The sequence below is a fragment of the Anguilla rostrata genome, chromosome 1 (assembly GCF_018555375.3).
Source record: "Anguilla rostrata isolate EN2019 chromosome 1, ASM1855537v3, whole genome shotgun sequence".
NCBI lineage: Eukaryota > Metazoa > Chordata > Actinopteri > Anguilliformes > Anguillidae > Anguilla > Anguilla rostrata.
In genome coordinates, this window is record NC_057933.1 from 77,186,936 (window position 1) to 77,204,190 (window position 17,255).

The 17,255-nt window shown below is 44.0% G+C and overlaps 3 protein-coding genes across 7 annotated transcripts; 2 read left to right on the top strand and 1 right to left on the bottom strand.

Annotated features, from left to right (window-relative positions):
* Positions 1-703: 703 nt before the first annotated feature.
* Positions 704-7,116, bottom strand: rsrp1 (arginine/serine-rich protein 1). Of its 4 annotated transcripts, none has more exons than XM_064302303.1 (6): positions 6,546-6,881; positions 5,858-5,928; positions 4,679-5,293; positions 4,068-4,234; positions 1,489-1,569; positions 704-1,152 (listed from the first exon to the last, which is right to left on the bottom strand). In XM_064302303.1, exons 1-6 carry the CDS (start codon positions 6,635-6,637, stop codon positions 982-984), a joined length of 1,197 nt encoding a protein of 398 aa, XP_064158373.1. In that variant the 5' UTR covers positions 6,638-6,881; the 3' UTR covers positions 704-981. The 4 variants fall into 4 exon arrangements, with proteins under 4 accessions (XP_064158373.1, XP_064158390.1, XP_064158382.1 ...); XM_064302320.1 differs by lacking the exons at positions 704-1,152; positions 1,489-1,569 and adding exons at positions 1,837-2,797; positions 3,090-3,143 and having other exon boundaries at positions 6,546-7,115; XM_064302312.1 differs by lacking the exons at positions 704-1,152; positions 1,489-1,569 and adding an exon at positions 1,837-3,143 and having other exon boundaries at positions 6,546-7,116.
* Positions 7,117-7,219: 103 nt separating this feature from the next.
* On the top strand, positions 7,220-9,936 carry mgst3b (microsomal glutathione S-transferase 3b). Its single transcript, XM_064302360.1, has 4 exons — positions 7,220-7,460; positions 7,820-7,942; positions 8,713-8,785; positions 9,594-9,936. The coding sequence occupies exons 1-4, from the start codon at positions 7,335-7,337 to the stop codon at positions 9,692-9,694; spliced, it is 423 nt and encodes a 140-aa protein (XP_064158430.1). The 5' UTR covers positions 7,220-7,334; the 3' UTR covers positions 9,695-9,936.
* A 679-nt stretch (positions 9,937-10,615) lies between these two features.
* On the top strand, positions 10,616-16,932 carry tmem50a (transmembrane protein 50A). Of its 2 annotated transcripts, none has more exons than XM_064302340.1 (7): positions 10,616-10,753; positions 11,835-11,951; positions 12,460-12,572; positions 13,320-13,387; positions 14,017-14,109; positions 14,927-14,987; positions 15,216-16,932. In XM_064302340.1, exons 2-7 carry the CDS (start codon positions 11,850-11,852, stop codon positions 15,259-15,261), a joined length of 483 nt encoding a protein of 160 aa, XP_064158410.1. In that variant the 5' UTR covers positions 10,616-10,753; positions 11,835-11,849; the 3' UTR covers positions 15,262-16,932. The 2 variants fall into 2 exon arrangements, with proteins under 2 accessions (XP_064158410.1, XP_064158419.1); XM_064302349.1 differs by lacking the exon at positions 10,616-10,753 and adding an exon at positions 11,252-11,393.
* Positions 16,933-17,255: the final 323 nt, after the last annotated feature.

The following is a 17,255-nucleotide window of genomic DNA, read 5'->3' on the forward strand; positions in this document are numbered from 1 at the left end:
CCGAAATTGACAGTCCAGGTTGATGATTATTCTGTTTTATAATCCAATAACTGTCCACAAGTCAAACAACTGCTCATATGACAGTGATGGTGTTGATATCGATAAAATCCCCCTCTGACCCATAAGCAATCAATCTGCTTGTTGTATACAGGCTAGCAAAAGTTATTATTCATTGTGGGTCATTTCCATTGAGCTGAAAGCTTTTTCATGCACTTCAATGCCTGCTATAAGATCTACCCATCATGCTCTATACATCCTGGCCTATACTATACAGCACGACTGGAAAAAGAAATCCGGTTTCGTCCAGCAGAAGTACATATAATCTCTACAGAATACAGAAAATACCAAACGATTTTTGTATTTATTTGTTGTTTTTCAGAATAGTTATGTCCTGTAATGTTTAAGGAGTAAGACTCTCATAGGATCAGGGGATTTGGTCATTTTGGTACAAATGTCCTCTTTATTTGCAGCTTTGAACCATGTCTGTACCACATATAATTTTAAAGATAGTTAAAACAGGGGGATTCTTACAAAAAGCCATGGATTGTAAGTGAGGTTTAAGGGGTTAGAGTCAAAGGTGTGGATTCTGAGGGTGCAAAATAAAATCGACAGAACTGCGTGTCAGAAATTTTTACCACCGGACATGCTCCCCTTACCAGCAACGTGAATGGAACAATGAATGAACAGATTCCTCAAAACCCTCTTTAGTATTTCACAAATATCTTTATTTGAGCTCTTCACAAAACAAGATATGACAAACACCACAGGAAAAACTCTACAAAAAGAAGTGACTCCCACCTGTGCAAAATCCTGACGTCCTCCGTGCACATAAAGGACTTTACATCTGAAAGAAAACATCTAAAATTGAAACCATATATTTCCGTCCGCCCTCCCTCCCCCCTCCCCCAACACTAGGAACATACGTGTGCCCTATATACAAACTATGTTACAGTATTTACAGGGTCCTTTCATGCGACTGGGCTACCGCGATTTTGCGGGCGAGCGTTTGGAAGCAGGGAGAGGGAACGACCGGGCCTTTACGGGAACCCAGTGACCGTACGGGTTCCGGCCGGTCGCGCCGTCTGACCGGACGGTCACGGTCTTCTCCGGACTGCTCGAGGACCTGCCAGCCACCGATCTGGCCACCGAATTCTGAAGGAGAAGGGGGAGCGAGAACACACTGCCGTCAAAACCCGCCATCGGCCAATCGCAAGACCGAGGAGCAAAACACAATTTAAAACATCATCAGCATCAATAAAAAAATCTTGCCAATCCATTTATATGAGTTTGATGCAATAAACAGGAAACTTACATCATCAGATGTGTACTATGGCTTTGCCAGTAATACAATGTTTTTAAATCGCCATGTAGGCTAAGACTTGTTTAACAAAATACGACTTAAAGTAGTCTTTTTGAAAAATTCAGTGAGATCGTATTAAATATTTCTTTTAAAAAAGTTAATTAAATTTTAAAAAGCATGTCACTCACATTTATGCTGAAGGAGATTTTGTTCTTGGGGGACATTTTGGGGCAGGCGACCTCCTGCTCTGCATCAGCCTGCTCGTAATTCTGCAGAGAGAACAGAGACAGAGACGGACACGGATTCAGACCGGGACAGGAAGTGACCTCACGCACGTTCACAAGGCTGCCTACCCACACTTTTAAAGGTGCATCAACCATGGCCATGTTGAGAGCAGGCTGCACCATAACATTAAACTTCTGTCTGTTTCTGCTGCTCGTACATCTTAAAACTCGGTACTGGCTGATAAATTATGATTATAACGGATCAGAGAAGGCAAACACGCAGAGCTGTCAAGATGTCATACGGACTTCACATTTTTCCTTTTTGATCATTTTCACCAGGTTATCTCACAAGCAAATACTTGCTGGCTCTCACAAACATACATTTTCTGCTTCATAACAAAGTAAGCTAGCTGAAATATTTTGTTATGCAAAAAAAAAAAAAAAACTGGCTTTATAAGGTAGTGTTTGTTCTTCTAGCTCTTCCATAAATGTGGAAACCTCAGCAACCGTCTCCCAACGGCCAATGGGAGCCTGATTCACAACACACCTGAGCAACATCCTCGCCGACACAAAAATGTTCAGAGACCTACTGCATAACGCTCTGAATGGTAGAACCAAAACATGAAAAAATAAAAATGATAATCTAATTTCATACAAACCAAAAGCAAAAAGGCACCTGGATAGAAGTCTGTCTGGACAGAAGGTTAAAGCCCTTTTTTCCAGACAAATTTACAGACTTATCTGAAGCGCACAGGAGCTGGGTTTCTTCATCGGGAATAGTCACTAAAACGCAGTCTGAACACAATTTCTTCAGCTTGCTGACGGAAAACTTCTGCTGAGGGACAACGCAGATGTGAACCCCCCCCCCCCCCCCCCGACCCCTACACACACACACACACACACACGTGTGAACACACACACACACACTCATATGTACAGGTACAGCAACACTATGCATTACAGCTCAGTTCAGGTAATGATGGAAGCAAATGTGTTACCATGGGTGGAATTAGCTCAAGCCTTCTTTATCTTTAATTTGGCAGATTGACCAAGGGCACAAATGCAAGTGAACCTATAGGCAGATGAAGGGTTTCTTTTTCTTAAAATGAGTGTTAATGCGTCATTCGTGTGCCGTCGCTATGCAGTCACGATCAGACCAATCACTGCTCAGTAAACGCAACCCACAAACCCATGATGTCACGCACAGCCACACAGGCTGCCACCTCATTCTCCCTGGACAGGCCTCATGAGGTGATGGCCACTGTCATGTGATCTACAGAGACAGAGATAAAGAGGCAGAGGACATAACGCTAACGCTGCACACCTGGAGAAAGGGACTGGGGTTTAGAGATACACAACTTTAAAAAATAAATAAATAAATAAATAAATAAATACCGCAGATCTTTTGAGTACAGAGCATGCGACACACAGAGAAGAGGCAAGCCGTTTAGATAATACATTTCCATGTCTGTCACTGCTTCGCAGTAGAAGTACTATGGTTTATAAAAAATTTTTTTTTTTTTTTTTAAATTGTTTTAATACAATAGAGAAATGAAATCACAAACCCTTGCAGGCATTACGTCCGTGACTGTGCACCTTGGGGGTGAGAGAGCAAACGTCTGAAATCAAACAGGTCTGGTGAATCGTCAGTTATGCACACCGTTTCAAACCCCACTCAGCCCGATGATGACCTCACTGAGCTTCCCTGACTGGTCAAACAGAATAGCCCTCTCAGCAACCTGGATAGATAAGTACCCTGTGCATGGGAAACAATGGCACTCAGCTTTGTTGGTTTATGCGACGGTTTTGTCAGTTTGTGCTAGTGGTTTTCGTGCTGAAACCTGGATGTCGTTACCTCTGTTCTTCGTCAAAAGATCCTGCGCACACTTTAGCAAGTTGCTAGTCTGGAAAAGAAAATCTGCTGAAATGTAAGTGTTATAGATCACTCTAGAAACTGCCAGCTGACACTGAATGTTCCCAGTGCCCTTTCTGAACAGACCTAGCCTAACTCAAGATCTCTGCTTTACAGAGATGCTGATACGCTAGTGAACAGCTTGGACGTTTCTGTACTACAGACTGCTGGGTAGAGCAGTGCCAGAATTTAAGGCACTGAGCCGAATTTAACAGGGCACCGGAGCTGAGTGAGCGATTGAAGACAAATGTGTAGTTCCAGCTCCCCCTGGTGGCCATTTAGAATATGACCGCCATGGGGTCTGTGTGTTCCCAGTGGCTGAACTGGCCCCTATGTTTACTTGAGATCCGTGCTGCAAACTCCCCTTCCCGGAGGGTCTCAGTGTCAGCAGATCTGCGGTTTCCTTTCAATTTGCAACCAATTCATTCCTCGTGAACTAGGTGCACAGAGGCTTTCGCCAATCAGCGACCCGACTCAAAGCAATTTAAACAGCGGAAGGCACCGGAAAACCAGCGGACACCACCACCCCTCCAGGACCGGAAAAGCCCTGCTGTAAACGCCTCTCATCTCATCTCGCTCGTAAGCTCTACTTCCTGTTTACGGTAAGCCTCCGTCGGCTGGCGATACCCACCTCCCTCAGGCTGTTGAGGGCGGAGCCCCCCGGTCTCACCCGATCCCCGAGCGCGGGCTCCTCCTGGACCTCCAGCACCGCGTTGACGCTCGCCGGCAGAGCCACCTCCTCCACCCCCAGGGCCCTGGCTGCGTTTTCTCTGGCGATGAGGAGAAGCTGCCTCTTTTCTGAAAGGAGGAGGGGGGGTGACAGCACACAAATTAAAATCTAATAAGGACTGCTTGCCTCTTTTGTATGCTTTACATGTCACACTTGCACCCATGCAGCCTCCATTTGGATACACTACAACTCTGGCAACCCACTTTCACAGCTTGAGCAGATGGAGAGCACCTCACCAGCAGGGGGCGCCAAAACTGCCAACAGAAACTATCCACTACTGTGGACCAGACTTGTGACCTCCCTTCCCACCCAAAGCTTTCCATCTGTGCTACATGGCCTGGCCATGTCTGAAAATAAATATGTCTTCCAGGTCTTGGGTCAATTCCATTTCAAAACAAACTGCTAAATAACCATGATCGTTTGTTCCTAATAAAGTAATTTAACTTGTACTTATTCCCTGATCTGAGGGGGAAACTGAGACCACGCTCGCGGGCTCCGATGTTAAGTCTTACCTTGCAGACTCAGGCGGATGCTGGTCCTGTCTGGCGACCGGGATCTGGAGCGGCTGCGGGTTCGGGACCGCCTTTCGGGGGAGAAGGTCAGCCTGAACCTGCTCCTGCCCACGAACCCGTACACCCTGCGCCCTCCAGACCGGGACCGGGACCGGGATCGAGACCGGGATCGGGGCGGGCTCCTGAGCCGGTGTCGCCGGACGGGCGAGTAGGAGGGGCTGTAGGAGCGCGAGCGGGCCCTGTAGCGGCGGGGTGGGGACCTGCGTCGCCCCCGGCAACAGCGGGAGCGGGCGGGGGCCCGGTGGCAGCGAGGGCGGGGCCTCGATCGCGACCGGGACCGGGAGCACGACCGGGAGCTGCTGCTGCTGCGGTAGTACGACCTCCTGCGGTTCCTCCTCCGGTCGCCATGGCGACCAGAGCTGTAGCTGCTCCCGCTGCTGACGGAGTTTGAGCTGGAGCGGGAGCGGGAACGGGTCGTCGTGGAGACGGACCTGGAGCGGCAGTCTCGGTCCGAGGCAGAGGACCCGTCGCGCTCCTCCAGCAGCCATCCCCCCGCTCGCCGCAGCGGTGGGTTATGTGATCCAGTCCCCTCCCCCGCCTGACGCCTCTCAGCATCTGCGAATCACATGACCCGCAGCACTGATTGATCACGCATTCAGGACGTCAACAATCCACAAATCAAACTCCCTAACGATACAATGAATGAGGAGACAGAGTGCTTTGTTCCTTCACAACAGGAAATGGGCAGAATGGGTGAGGAATGCCCCCCCCCCCCCCCCCCCCAATTCTCCTCTGTAAACATTCAAACCTGTACATACAAGCACCAAGGGCAGCAATCACGAACGGTCAAACAGCCTATCAGTCCTTTACTCTGTATGCAAATGTAATCACCACTCGCTGTGTGGGTGGAGGGGAATTCTGGTGTCGACGTCTAATGTGAGAAGTGGCCAGGAGAATGTGCCATCTCAGGTAACTTTCGTTTCAACAGCTCTCTAAAAATACAGTCACTTAAAATAAAAAAAAACAAAAAAAAACCTTGCATGAGTTCTGAATTCTGGGTAAAATACAAGTCCTTTGTCCCACAAAAAAAGGCAGCAGCGTTCCTATAAGACAACTCACCTGAATGACACAATTGACTATATTTCTGCAACAAACAAAAAAATGAATAGTTATTCTTACCTTTAATTTTTTCATCCATTATCTCATGGGGGAACGCGCCGGCGGTGTTCTCCGTAAATGGCGCGCCCTCCCTAGATAGAAAACAGACGAAAATTTAGCCGCTTACTCAACAGCCCTCTACATGTCACCCGAGGAACTACAGGCAGAAGATTCTGGATTTTTCCATACTGCAGCTACTTCTCTAAAGGTTAGCGCTAGCTAAACAGACTAGCTTCCAAACGTTAACAACACAAAACACAGCGCAGTTAGGTATTTAAACAATAATAACAATGGAATTATATATTATATCACGTACATAATAATACGACGTTTGCGGAATTTTACACGTTAGTTGAGTAAGCCTATGTCCTAATATTAAGATGCGTCCAATCTTGCGGTTTCCTTTTATAGCTAAACTTCCACGTTAACTTAACTTAACGTTATAACTAGCTAATATAGTCTAGCTATGATAAGCTATAACGCCATCTGAATATATGACCCTTTCGCTAGTTTTAACGCCATTAATAGAGAAGCTGGTATCGATACACAAGTAAAATAGATCTAACGTAAACTTAGCTAGCACCATTCAGACAATAACAAAATATGAATTAGACTAAAAGTTCGGCTTTACAGTTAGGTAGCCAGCCTAGTTAACTCGCTGATAATTTGTAAGCAAGCCACCCGTTAACTCAATAAAACAACAATTTACCGTGCGTTGATGGGATCTGCCACCGAAGATATTTTCTCAGTTTTTTGGGTCAGCTCGAATTTTTCCTGAAAGGAGTTGCTTTTTACTGCCATTCGTACAATTCAGTCGTCAATAAGTTCAGCGAATACAGATTTAAAGGAATTATTTTGTACGTATGGCTAGCGACTTTCTTACAATTGATGCACAACGGTTTCGAAGGTTATGCAACTGCGAGATTTCCTAGAACAAATGGTCAGTGAATAGATAGAATGTGATGATATACACCAGATATACACGCATCACCACCAGGCTTCCCATTGGTTGTGCTCTCAGTGTTCAACCTATCACAGCGTTCCGAAAGGAATGGAAAATTCCAGATCTTCTGTTCTTCTGTTGTTCTTCTGGTTTCGGTTTAAATCAGAATGACAAGCAGTTTTTTGAGCCAGCAATGTTGGCTCAATCTGGTCGTTATTTTAATTTTTTTTTGTTTACCCTAGTTATTACGGGCATGTACCCCGCACCTTCACAGCAACGAGTTATTCACCTTTGGGTATTATATACAGAAATGTGTAAATGAAACTACAATAACTCGCGCCCCTAGAGAGTAAAATTCTCACAAAAAAACGCCTGCATTCATCGCGAGAGCTGAGATTTGGCTTTTGCCCGTATTTCAAGTTCCTGGAACCACAGTACGTGTGTTGGTTATCTAAATCCTCCCTGTTTGTTTAGCTAAGTAGACAATTGCAAAGTGCAGATTCCGAGTTCAAACTTCTCTACAGTTTAGAGACACGGTGTTAATTTGACTTTGCGATGGAAATACTGGATATTGTTCCGTCTAGATTTGGCTATGTCATATTGACATATTTTTATAGCTGGATCATGTTGTCGTATCTAGCTATGAAGGTTGGTGGAGCGAGAAAGAAATACGACGTTAAGGTAAGTTAGGTTCACGTCAGGTTGTCGGTACATTAAGACTGGCCCTGGTACATTACATGTCACACTAGTAAATGAAATGAACGAAGGCGAGTTGCAAGGTCCAGTGTTATTATCGCTTGCTAATGTTAGAAAAACGCTAGTTCGGCCAACTGACTTATACTTAATTTGGCGCCATCGCAACCAGCGTTCGAGAAGGAGAGACGCTCACTCTTCAAACTGCCAAGATAAATTAGCGTCCTTCAATCAGTCAGATCGTTCCCTAGGTCAAAGTATTTGTGAGATCTGAAGCTAAAATAAATCTGCCATGTAAACTTGCTTAGCTAATTCAAATTAAATTCTTTAAATCTTGTCTTGTGCAGTATCCGACGATGTACAGTGATAAGGAACAGGTTTTCAACTGCATCCAGAGAGCTCATCAAAACACCCTGGAAGTCTACCCGCAGTGGCTGGTGTTCCAGACTATCGCGGCCCTAGTCTACCCGGTGCGTATGTTTGTTGCATGCGCATTTGTGCCTATCTGTGTGTGAAAGTTTGTGGCTCCACGTAATCGATTCCACTTTTCATGTATTTGACACACTGCCAGTGTATTAGCAGGCCACACAACTTTTCTAAAAATTCAACACGATTTTTGTTAAACTTGGTAATCCCACACAATAATGTATGCAGGTTTGTTAAAAATGGTTTGTCGAAATTGGTGTTAGCTCCTGCATAGATGAACTTGATCAAAAACTCAATTTTAGTGAAAAGAAGAACATTATTATAAAATTTAGTTATTCTATAGAGGGCCTTTCATTAGCACATTTCATATGGCGCCAGTGTAGTATAACGTTGAAGATATTCGAATATGATAACGTGCAAGGAACTGGTCTTGGAACCTAAATATCAAAGGTAGTACACACCCTTAAGCTAGGTTTTAGCTGCATGAATGGATGTTATGTAAATATTTGTGCAAGTCGCTCTAGTTAAGATCGTCTACTGAATTCATGTGATGTAATGTAATGAAACTATCATGATAGGATATTGGCTGGTAGTTTTCTCACCCTCTGTGTACCCTTCCATCCCTCTCTACTTCCCTCTCTTCATCTCTCTCTCTTTCCATCCCTCTGTGCCTCCATCTTTTCCTCTCTCTGTCCATCCCTCTCTACCTCCTTCTATTCCTCTGTCTTTCCATCCTTCTCTACCTCCCTCTTTTCCTCTCTCTCTCTCTGTTTCCATCCTGCTCTACCTCCCTCTTTTCCCCTCTCTCTCTCAGACTGCAGCTGCAGTGTTGGGGGCCATTTGGGTCACAAGCAGGTTCTCCTATGCCTGGGGATACTACACTGGTGGTAAGACCCTTCTCATTTCTACTGTTTGTTTCTCCACAAGTACAGCTGCATTTGTATCAACGGCACATAATAGCTTCTTTTGTTACCAGGATATTTGGCCTGAAAACATTTTTTTTCCTGTGTAAATGACACGATAGCAATAATGGAGACTTTGCCCTGTGACTAACTAGCACACACAGCCCTGTGCCATAAACCATACAGTGGTATACTTTATGCAACATAGTGCCAAAGAATTGCAAATTCACCATTGGGCCTTGCAGTTCCATTTCCTCTTCTGTGGGTTTTCATTTACAGTGTCAAATGTGTAAGAATTCTAGATGTACAGGATCTTCCCACGTGCAGGTCGTCTTTGCCCTTTGAGGTGTAAGGTCACAAATACGAACATTCTAATGCTGATGTCACAGTCACTGTTGGTAATTGAAAGCCTGGAGTTCTTGAACCTGATTTAGAATTTTAGAATTTTGAAGAAGAAAAAAACATTCCAAAAAAATCTACTGCTACAAGGGTTAAAGGGTCATTTTTCAATTACCTGTGGCCCAAATGTTGACACCCATTTTAAAGTTGTAGGAAGTCTGGTACATAGAATCCTTACCATTACACCATAACAAAAATGAAACTCGGAGGGAAGGAACAGGTGCATGTAACTTTTCAGCCTGTAAAATATTAACAACCATATTGACTACCTTCGCAATAACTTTAATCAGGAACACCAATGATTCATCTTTGAGTTACAGTTTACACAAACTTGGTCTGTGACGCACACTTTATTTATGTTTTATCTTGACTTGAATGTGTCTTTATTTTTTAGACCCAGCAAAGAGGATGCGTGGTGTCTATGGATACATTGGCTTATTTGGAGTCATCATTCTCTCAATTTCAGTCGCTTTGCAGTTGCTGGGGGTCATTTAAGCCCAGCTAAGACCACTGGCATTCCATGCTGCCACATTTTGCTTAAGTATATCCTGCTTTTTTATTGTCAGTGCCTTCTTAATTAATTTCATGGTACTCTGTGCAATGACAATAAAGGAATCTATTCTATTCTGTGCTGCATTGGTAAGCTGCATTGTAATCACATTCGCTACATTATATTACCCTGTGGAATAGTTTAGCATTGACATAAAACTGCAATAAAAACCTGCCTCTTGAATCAACGGAAAGTGTCCAGTGTTTTTTCTGTTTTTGTAGTGTTGGTTCCTTGCTACAGATGGGAAAGGGGTGGTGAAATGAAGAGTTTGTAGAAAATGAGGCAAGCGGTGTGAATCAATCATATGGGCGCTTATGTACTAACATCTGAGTAAATGTAGCATCTTTGGGTGAATGTATGTCCACATTTACAGGGAAAACATTCTGGGTGATTAGAATGGTCTCTAAAAATCTGATTCTAATTCAGATAATCTAATTATTGTTCCAGTTATACTTTAACTTTTTTATAATCAAGGTTTGCTCGTTGTCGGGAGTATTTGGGTTTATACAAATTAATGGCATGTTATTGTGGGGTTATAAAATGTCATCGTATGTTGCCTGTGCACATTTTTTTAAAGAAGGTGTATTCATTTTTCTTTTCAATTTCTGGTGTCTGCTTAATATGTCAGCTAGCTAGTTTGATGCCTATCTAATCAGTTTGATTACATTCTGCCAATCTGGTCCTGCAGATCATTGTCTAACTAAAGCATGACACTGTTTTGAAAAATAAATAAATGAACATGATTTTTAAAAAAAACAAATAAACAAAAAACAAAAAAACTCTTATATACACCGTCAAAAATGGTATGACCGCGGTCAGGGATGTGTTTTAAACCTTTGTCCAACAGAATTGTCCCACAATCCAAACTGGTGTAAGCGTATTAATAGCAAGCTTGTTAGCTTTAGTATTAGGCGTGGAGAAAGTACTGAGCACGCGCAAGAGGACAGTAGTCGGAAACGAACTGCCCTGTCGTCGTCAGCTCGGAAACCAGCTACACAAAGGAGGTAAGTGTTTACTTAAGTTACGAGTCAAATAATGTAATGTCAGTGAACAGAACTATAACAGACTGAAATGAAAAGTGCTTGTTTCAAAAGATGTCTTGTTAAAACTCTATACTTTAACGCAAAGAAGCGAAAAATGGCTTGTAAATGATTTCAGAGGGGGTTGGGTGCTTGTTTCCGTCAAAGTGCCAGGAAACTTGCGACTTATACTTATCTATCAGAACAGCAGATCGTTTCTTTGCCTTCCACTGGTTTATGGCTAACTAGCTGGATTTTTGTGGGCTTTATCGATATCACAGAAATATGCGTATTTGCATGAACGTTAACTTTACTGACAATTCACTTTTGTTTTTCTACGCATCCTCCGTCGCGTTTTGGCAGTGGTATTCCTGAGCGCTGCGGAAGTGCTTTGTGGGGGTTGTAGTTTATTCTCAATAATATTACTTGTGTGTTCCTGGTGTGGATACTGCTGTCGGACATCATTCCCCAGAAAACCCTGTTGCTTTATCGCTGTTGTTAGAGTCGAACGGCCCCAGTGGTTAACAAAGCATCCTCTTTGTTGAACTGGATTCCTCTGAGCTAATCCTGTCCTGTGACATAGTCCCAGTCTCTTGTCAAGGAAGAATTTAGGCCTTCTAGTGTGGTAGGCTACAGGTTTGACAAATGGAACTAGGTGTATATGTGTGGTTTCATCAGGGGATGTTTAGCAAGCGAAATAACGTTTGCAAATTATTGATTTTTGTAAACGATGCATGTCCGTGCTTCGCTGTCAGAGGTATAAGGTAGTCTACGAATCCACCACATGGTTAGCTAGCTAATGTTCTTTAGTACTGTTACCGATACGTTTTATGTCAGTCACGCAAGGCGATATAATCGAAATATCGCTGTCGCGCCGCAAAAGCGGAGGTTTTACAGAACTGTTTTTCCTGGAGAGATAGCGTTAACGTAACATATTTAGCTAGTTGTGGATTTGTTGTGCTGTGTTTTATTGGAGATGACACCCCTTCTTGTTAGTTGCGATAGAAGTTTTGTACTTTCACTCTGTAACGTTTTTCTGAAATTTTAAATTGTTACTTTTTTTAAGGAGCAGCTCGTAAACATGTCCGGGTTTCTGGATAGCATCAGATGTGGTGACTGCGAGTGTAATGTGGATTGGGCAGAGAAACGGAATACCATCGCGTCCGTAGCCGCTGGAGTACTGGTATGGTCCCCCGTCACAAACAAGGACAAACTCATAACCTTATCTTTATTTCTTCTTCTCCTTACATTCTGCTGAGGATATGAACAATGCGTAGAATTAACTGAGTAAAAGTTAAACAAACAAAAAAATATTTTCTGATAAAGCAGAGAAACTGACAACGGCCCTCCAGACACATGGTTCACCGCCCCTTATTTGGAGATGATGCTCGGTTCTCATTGACCGTGCTTAGCCCTGTTCTGCCTGCATGAGTTTCCATAGTTACAAGCACCTGAATGGTTCCCAGCCACTGCACGGTAAGACGCTGATTGGCTTGTAGCGTAGTGGCTCATTATGAGTGTACGGCAGAGAGAAGCGTATGCCTCATTTGTAGCGCCATAGCACTGGTACCACAGGCGAAAGAAGAGGCCATTCTTTGCTTGATGTGTGTCATGGCTCATGTAAGACACTTCACAGGCTGTGTCGGTTACCCCTTCATTCTTCATTCTTCATTTTTCTTTTTCGTCTGTAGTTTTTCACTGGGTGGTGGATCATCATAGATGCCGCCATCATGTTCAAAGAACCGGATTCCTTCAACCACGCCTACCACGCGTGTGGAGTCATCGCAACGGTGGCCTTTCTCATGTAAGACCTGTAGACCCACTCTGACGCCCGCCTACACCATTCCTCAGACTGCACGTTATCGGTCTTTGATGTCAGGGCTGTCGAGACTGCAGTCCTGGAGGGCCACAGTGACTGCCGGTTTCCAGTGTGTTTCAGCGCTTGTATAATTAATGCAAGTCCCCTGACTGGATGAAAGGTTTAAACACTTTGTTTTCCAAGACCAAAATTGGCTGCTGATTGAAATGAAAACACTTAAAAACCCACAGACACCCATCCCCCCCCCTTTTACACTGGCCTCCCTTGTGTAAGCCTTACCTACCCCATGTGACACCTTTACCGCCCCCGCACGATTGGAAGGAATGCACGTCATTTATACTCCGGCCTCCTTTGTGTAAGCTCCTCCCACCACATCAACACTTCCGCCTAGCAACACAATTGGACTGACTTCATGTTGAGTTTTTTTTTTTTTTTTTTTATAATGGAAAGAGCAGGTGGCTGATTGGCTATATTGACATGTCATTTGTGATGTCACTGCATTAAATTCATTTATGGCACACACTCTTATCCGGAGCTTGCAGTGTCAGAGAACATAAGTGCAGTCACTATAAGCGCTAGTATGTTTTTTTTCATTTACATTTTTAAAAAAATTGTGTATTTTATAAAAGGTCTTGAAAGGGTTAGATGCATAGGATGTAACCTCCCCCTCTCTCGCTTCCTCTCCTTCTCTCACCCCTCTCTCCCTCTCGTTTTGGTTTCTCTCCTGCTCAGGATAAACGCGGTGTCTAACGGGCAGGTGAGGGGGGACAGCTACAGTGAAGGCTGCCTGGGGCAGACAGGTAAGCAAGGTTTCAGCCCGGAGGGGGCGGGGCTAGTGCTAGTAAATAAAGTGCAGGGTTGATGGACAGGTGGTAGCTCTGGGAGAGCCAGTGTCTCACTGAAGGCGTTCAACATTCAAAACTTCAAAAAATTTCCTTAGAGAAATCATTTTTTTGCAATAAATAATTTAGTTTCAAGTGCTCCTGTTACTTGAAGAACGTACAGGAGCAGTGATTTCACACACTCTGTAAAATAAGGTTTGAGCAGCATAAATTCGACATGTAGATGGATTCTTGAAATATGAAATGTCTGTATAAAATAGATATTTCCCAGTATTGTCCCAGAGTATGTTGGGACTGTACCAGTGAAAGTCCTTGGCAAAGTCACAAATTTTGATGCATCAGAATTTTAATATTTTATTTTTTATCATTTAATCGCTTTCCGAATGGCTAAAGTTTGACCCCTGGGTTGTCAGTTTAGCAGCCCTAGAATACAACGTTGCCTCGGGTTGATGATTGAATATTCCCATTTAGACAATAATAAACGGCTGTCTTGCCGGAGGGCGGGGTTTGAGTGTTCCCGCCCCTTCTCTGATGTTTGGGGGTGGATCCCTAAGCCTCTCCCCCCCCCCCCCCCCTTCCCCCCTCAGGTGCGCGGGTGTGGCTCTTCATCGGCTTCATGCTGGCCTTCGGCTCCCTCATCGCCTCCATGTGGATCCTGTTCGGCGGCTTCGTCGTGAACCGTGAGTAAAAACGGAGGAGGGAGTGTAGCACAGTGGGTAAGGAACTGGGCTTGTAACCGAAAGGTCGCAGGTTCGATTCCCGGGTAAGGACACTGCCGTTGTACCCTTGAGCAAGGTACTTAACCGAAATTGCTTCAGTATATATCCAGCTGTATAAATGGATACAATGTAAAAATGCTATGTAAAAAAAAAAAAAAAGTTGTGTAAGTCGCTCTGGATAAGAGCCTCTGATAAATGCCTGTAATGTAATGTAAAAACAAGGCCAGGTCAAAACCTAGTATATGGCTGGACCTAACGCGCGTGATCCAGCCGACCAATGGTGTGGCTTCATAACTCGGCCGACCAATGGTGTGACTTCATCACTCAGTCAGTCAGTCACTCGCAGACATTCGCGTTTGTCGGGCTGGCCTCGCTGTTGCGGTCCAGCCAAAAATGCACAGCATTGAATAAGAAGGACTACTGGTCATGTATCGTTGCTGTAAATATGGGGCATGAATGTGGAACATGTAAAGCGGGTATGTCGTCTCTTTAAAATGACTCTCTTCTCGGTAGAATATGTTGCCCTCGACGCGGTGACGTGTATCCTGTTGTGGTGTACACGTGACGACTTGTGTTTGTAATATTTTCTGTCTCGTTTCTTTTGATACAGAAAAGAATGAGATAAGGACCGCGCTTCCTTAAAATATTCCATAGATAATTTATATATCTTTTAATTTCGCACCTCCTTATCTCATTCTTGCATATTTAACGTGGGACCAGCGCCCTGGTTTACGTACTGTTGAGTTGAGCGTGTTTCTTTTTCATTATTTTGATACAGACAAGCCATCTGTTTACCCTGGAATTGCAGTTTTCTTCCAAAACGCCTTCATTTTCTTTGGGTGAGTGTTTATCGAAAGACAGTCCTTGATCAGTAGACATTTTCGATGTTTATTTTTGGGTACTGATTGAATAGCTGATCCATAGGTCTGTTTGAATTTCTCCTTCGCGATAATGGCCTTGTGCCATCATAGCCAATATTCGGCCATGAAACAAAGCCTTTCACTGAGTGTGACTTTAAAGGGCAAAGCCTTCCTCTAATGCCTCAAACACCCTCTGTCCTCTTTCAGGGGCCTGGTGTTTAAATTTGGCCGCACCGAAGACCTGTGGCAGTGATTTCTTCCCGTCCATCCATCCGTCCTTCTGCCCCTCCCTGTCATTACTCCCTCCCTCCTGTGTTTTTTTTGTTTGTTTGTTTGTTTGTTTGTTTGTTTTGTTTATTTACTCCCGAAGCCCGTCCCCTCCCCCTCCCAGGAGGCCGCGGTCTACTTTGTTATTCTGCGGACATGGCCCTTTAAGAGGATGCTGGGAGGCTCCGCCCACTTCCTTATTTAAAAAAATTTTTTTTTTTTGCACGGACCGCTTAACCTTTCATAACTCACATAGGACCGTCACTACACCGAGTCGCCGTCTCTCGCACTGACGGGGCGAAACGAGCATCGAAACACACGCCCAGATTCGGTGAGGTCAGTCGCTTGGGAGGCCATTCGGTCCAACACTAAAGCCCTCCTGGTGCATGCTAAAGCGATCCGCAGGTGAAGCAGGTGTGCAGTAAGCGATGTCGCAGACACCAGAATGCGGTGCAGAATCAGGACGCGCCTAATCCCCGTGCTGGGAATGCTAGGTGGACCCTCGTTATAACCTGTTATGAATTCCTCCTTTTTCTCTCGCTGGTTGCCATAAGCTATTCTCCGCCTCTGTGACATTTTTTGTGACTAAAGTGCTGTTTAGTCTTTTCCCTCTGTTTTTGGCATTCGATGGTCGGGCACCAATTTAAACACGGAGCGTTAGAGAGCCTGGACTCCTGATCTTCTGCATATTCCGGACCGTTCTTTAACTTCCCACAAGAGACATGTAGTGAGATGGGCCATCTATCAGTATGTACTTTTTTCACCAGAGTCGTCCTCATTACTCATTATTATTAAGATTATTATTATTATTATACAATAATAATTGCGACAGGAAGTTGATGTCACTGATGACATCACTTCCTGTACTGCCCTCGATTTGTGCTTCGTCCCGTGCGTTCGCCCCTGTCCGAAGAATAACAAAGCAAATCGAAGGAACCCCTCCTCGGTCTGTAGCCTCCCTGGCCTCGTGCCTCTTTCCTTTAGCTGTTCTTTATAACCGTAAAGTAAACGAGAGCTTTATTTATGGACCTGGGCTTGGGTCTCAGAGGTGTACCTTTACCTTAAAGCACTGTTTGTTTCTGTCCTCACGTGGGACAAATACTTTTATTTAACTCAGTTTGTTTTCGTGCGGAGGGGAGAAGGGAGTCGAGTCTTCGGGTCGACAGACAGTTGTGCGTCTGGTGTGGTGCAGCCGTGGAGGTCTTATAAAACTGTGCAGAACCATCATCGGATCCCACCTGCGCTCTGCTTTTCTCTGTGCACTGCGAATGGTATGGGTTTTTAAGTTTAGATTGAAGGTCTCTGTTAAGTTCTGGGGTTTGGAAACAGTACACGTTATTTCATAAGGTAGACGTATTAGAACAAAGTCTGGAAGCTGTTAATGGGAGAATTTGGCTTATAGGTCAGTGTATAGTGAATGATTGCTATGCGTGTTTCTAACTTTTTTGGGAGATTTATCCCATTAATGACCATTTATTAAAATATGTTGCACATTTAACAGACTTACTACTTTTACATTTAATGAACGGAATGTAAACTTTTATATGGTTTGTGTATTTTTTTCTCCTGAAATAACTTGTCAATATACTGGATCTGTAGAATGTAAAAAATATACCTGCAAAAACAACTGATAATTAAAAAAAGGCTTTGGTCATCATTTCTGTTGTTTTTATTGAAGTTTTGTGTCATATAAGGAACGGCTGACACGACGTGATACTGACCACAGTGTATATTCTTGAAATAACTACACTCCGGAGATCTTAGTGCCCCTTGTGAACTGTACTGTTGTGATGTTGTTGCGACCAGAAACAAATTGACATCTTACTGACATCTTACTCATGAATATTCATTAGTTGAGGATCCATGTGACATACTGCCGCCATGAATATTCACGAGCAGAGAGTCACTGGGAACGCACCGTGCGCTCAGTAATGCGTTCCTGTTTACAGGGACGTTGGTTTCCTGTCAGAAACGGTTGCG

Excerpts from the sequence above, each read along its gene's own strand:
- tmem50a (XM_064302340.1), top strand. The coding sequence starts at position 11,850 with ATGTCCGGGTTTCTGGATAGCATCAGATGTGGTGACTGCGAGTGTAAT. Across the intron at positions 12,573-13,319 it reads GCAACGGTGGCCTTTCTCAT|GATAAACGCGGTGTCTAACG; the intron begins GTAAGACCTGTA and ends TCTCCTGCTCAG. Across the intron at positions 14,988-15,215 it reads AACGCCTTCATTTTCTTTGG|GGGCCTGGTGTTTAAATTTG; the intron begins GTGAGTGTTTAT and ends GTCCTCTTTCAG.
- mgst3b (XM_064302360.1), top strand. The coding sequence starts at position 7,335 with ATGGAAATACTGGATATTGTTCCGTCTAGATTTGGCTATGTCATATTG. Across the intron at positions 7,461-7,819 it reads GAAAGAAATACGACGTTAAG|TATCCGACGATGTACAGTGA; the intron begins GTAAGTTAGGTT and ends TGTCTTGTGCAG. Across the intron at positions 7,943-8,712 it reads TCGCGGCCCTAGTCTACCCG|ACTGCAGCTGCAGTGTTGGG; the intron begins GTGCGTATGTTT and ends TCTCTCTCTCAG.
- rsrp1 (XM_064302303.1), bottom strand. The coding sequence starts at position 6,637 with ATGGCAGTAAAAAGCAACTCCTTTCAGGAAAAATTCGAGCTGACCCAA. Across the intron at positions 5,929-6,545 it reads GCAGATCCCATCAACGCACG|GGAGGGCGCGCCATTTACGG; the intron begins GTAAATTGTTGT and ends TTTTCTATCTAG. Across the intron at positions 5,294-5,857 it reads AATGGATGAAAAAATTAAAG|ATGCTGAGAGGCGTCAGGCG; the intron begins GTAAGAATAACT and ends TGTGATTCGCAG.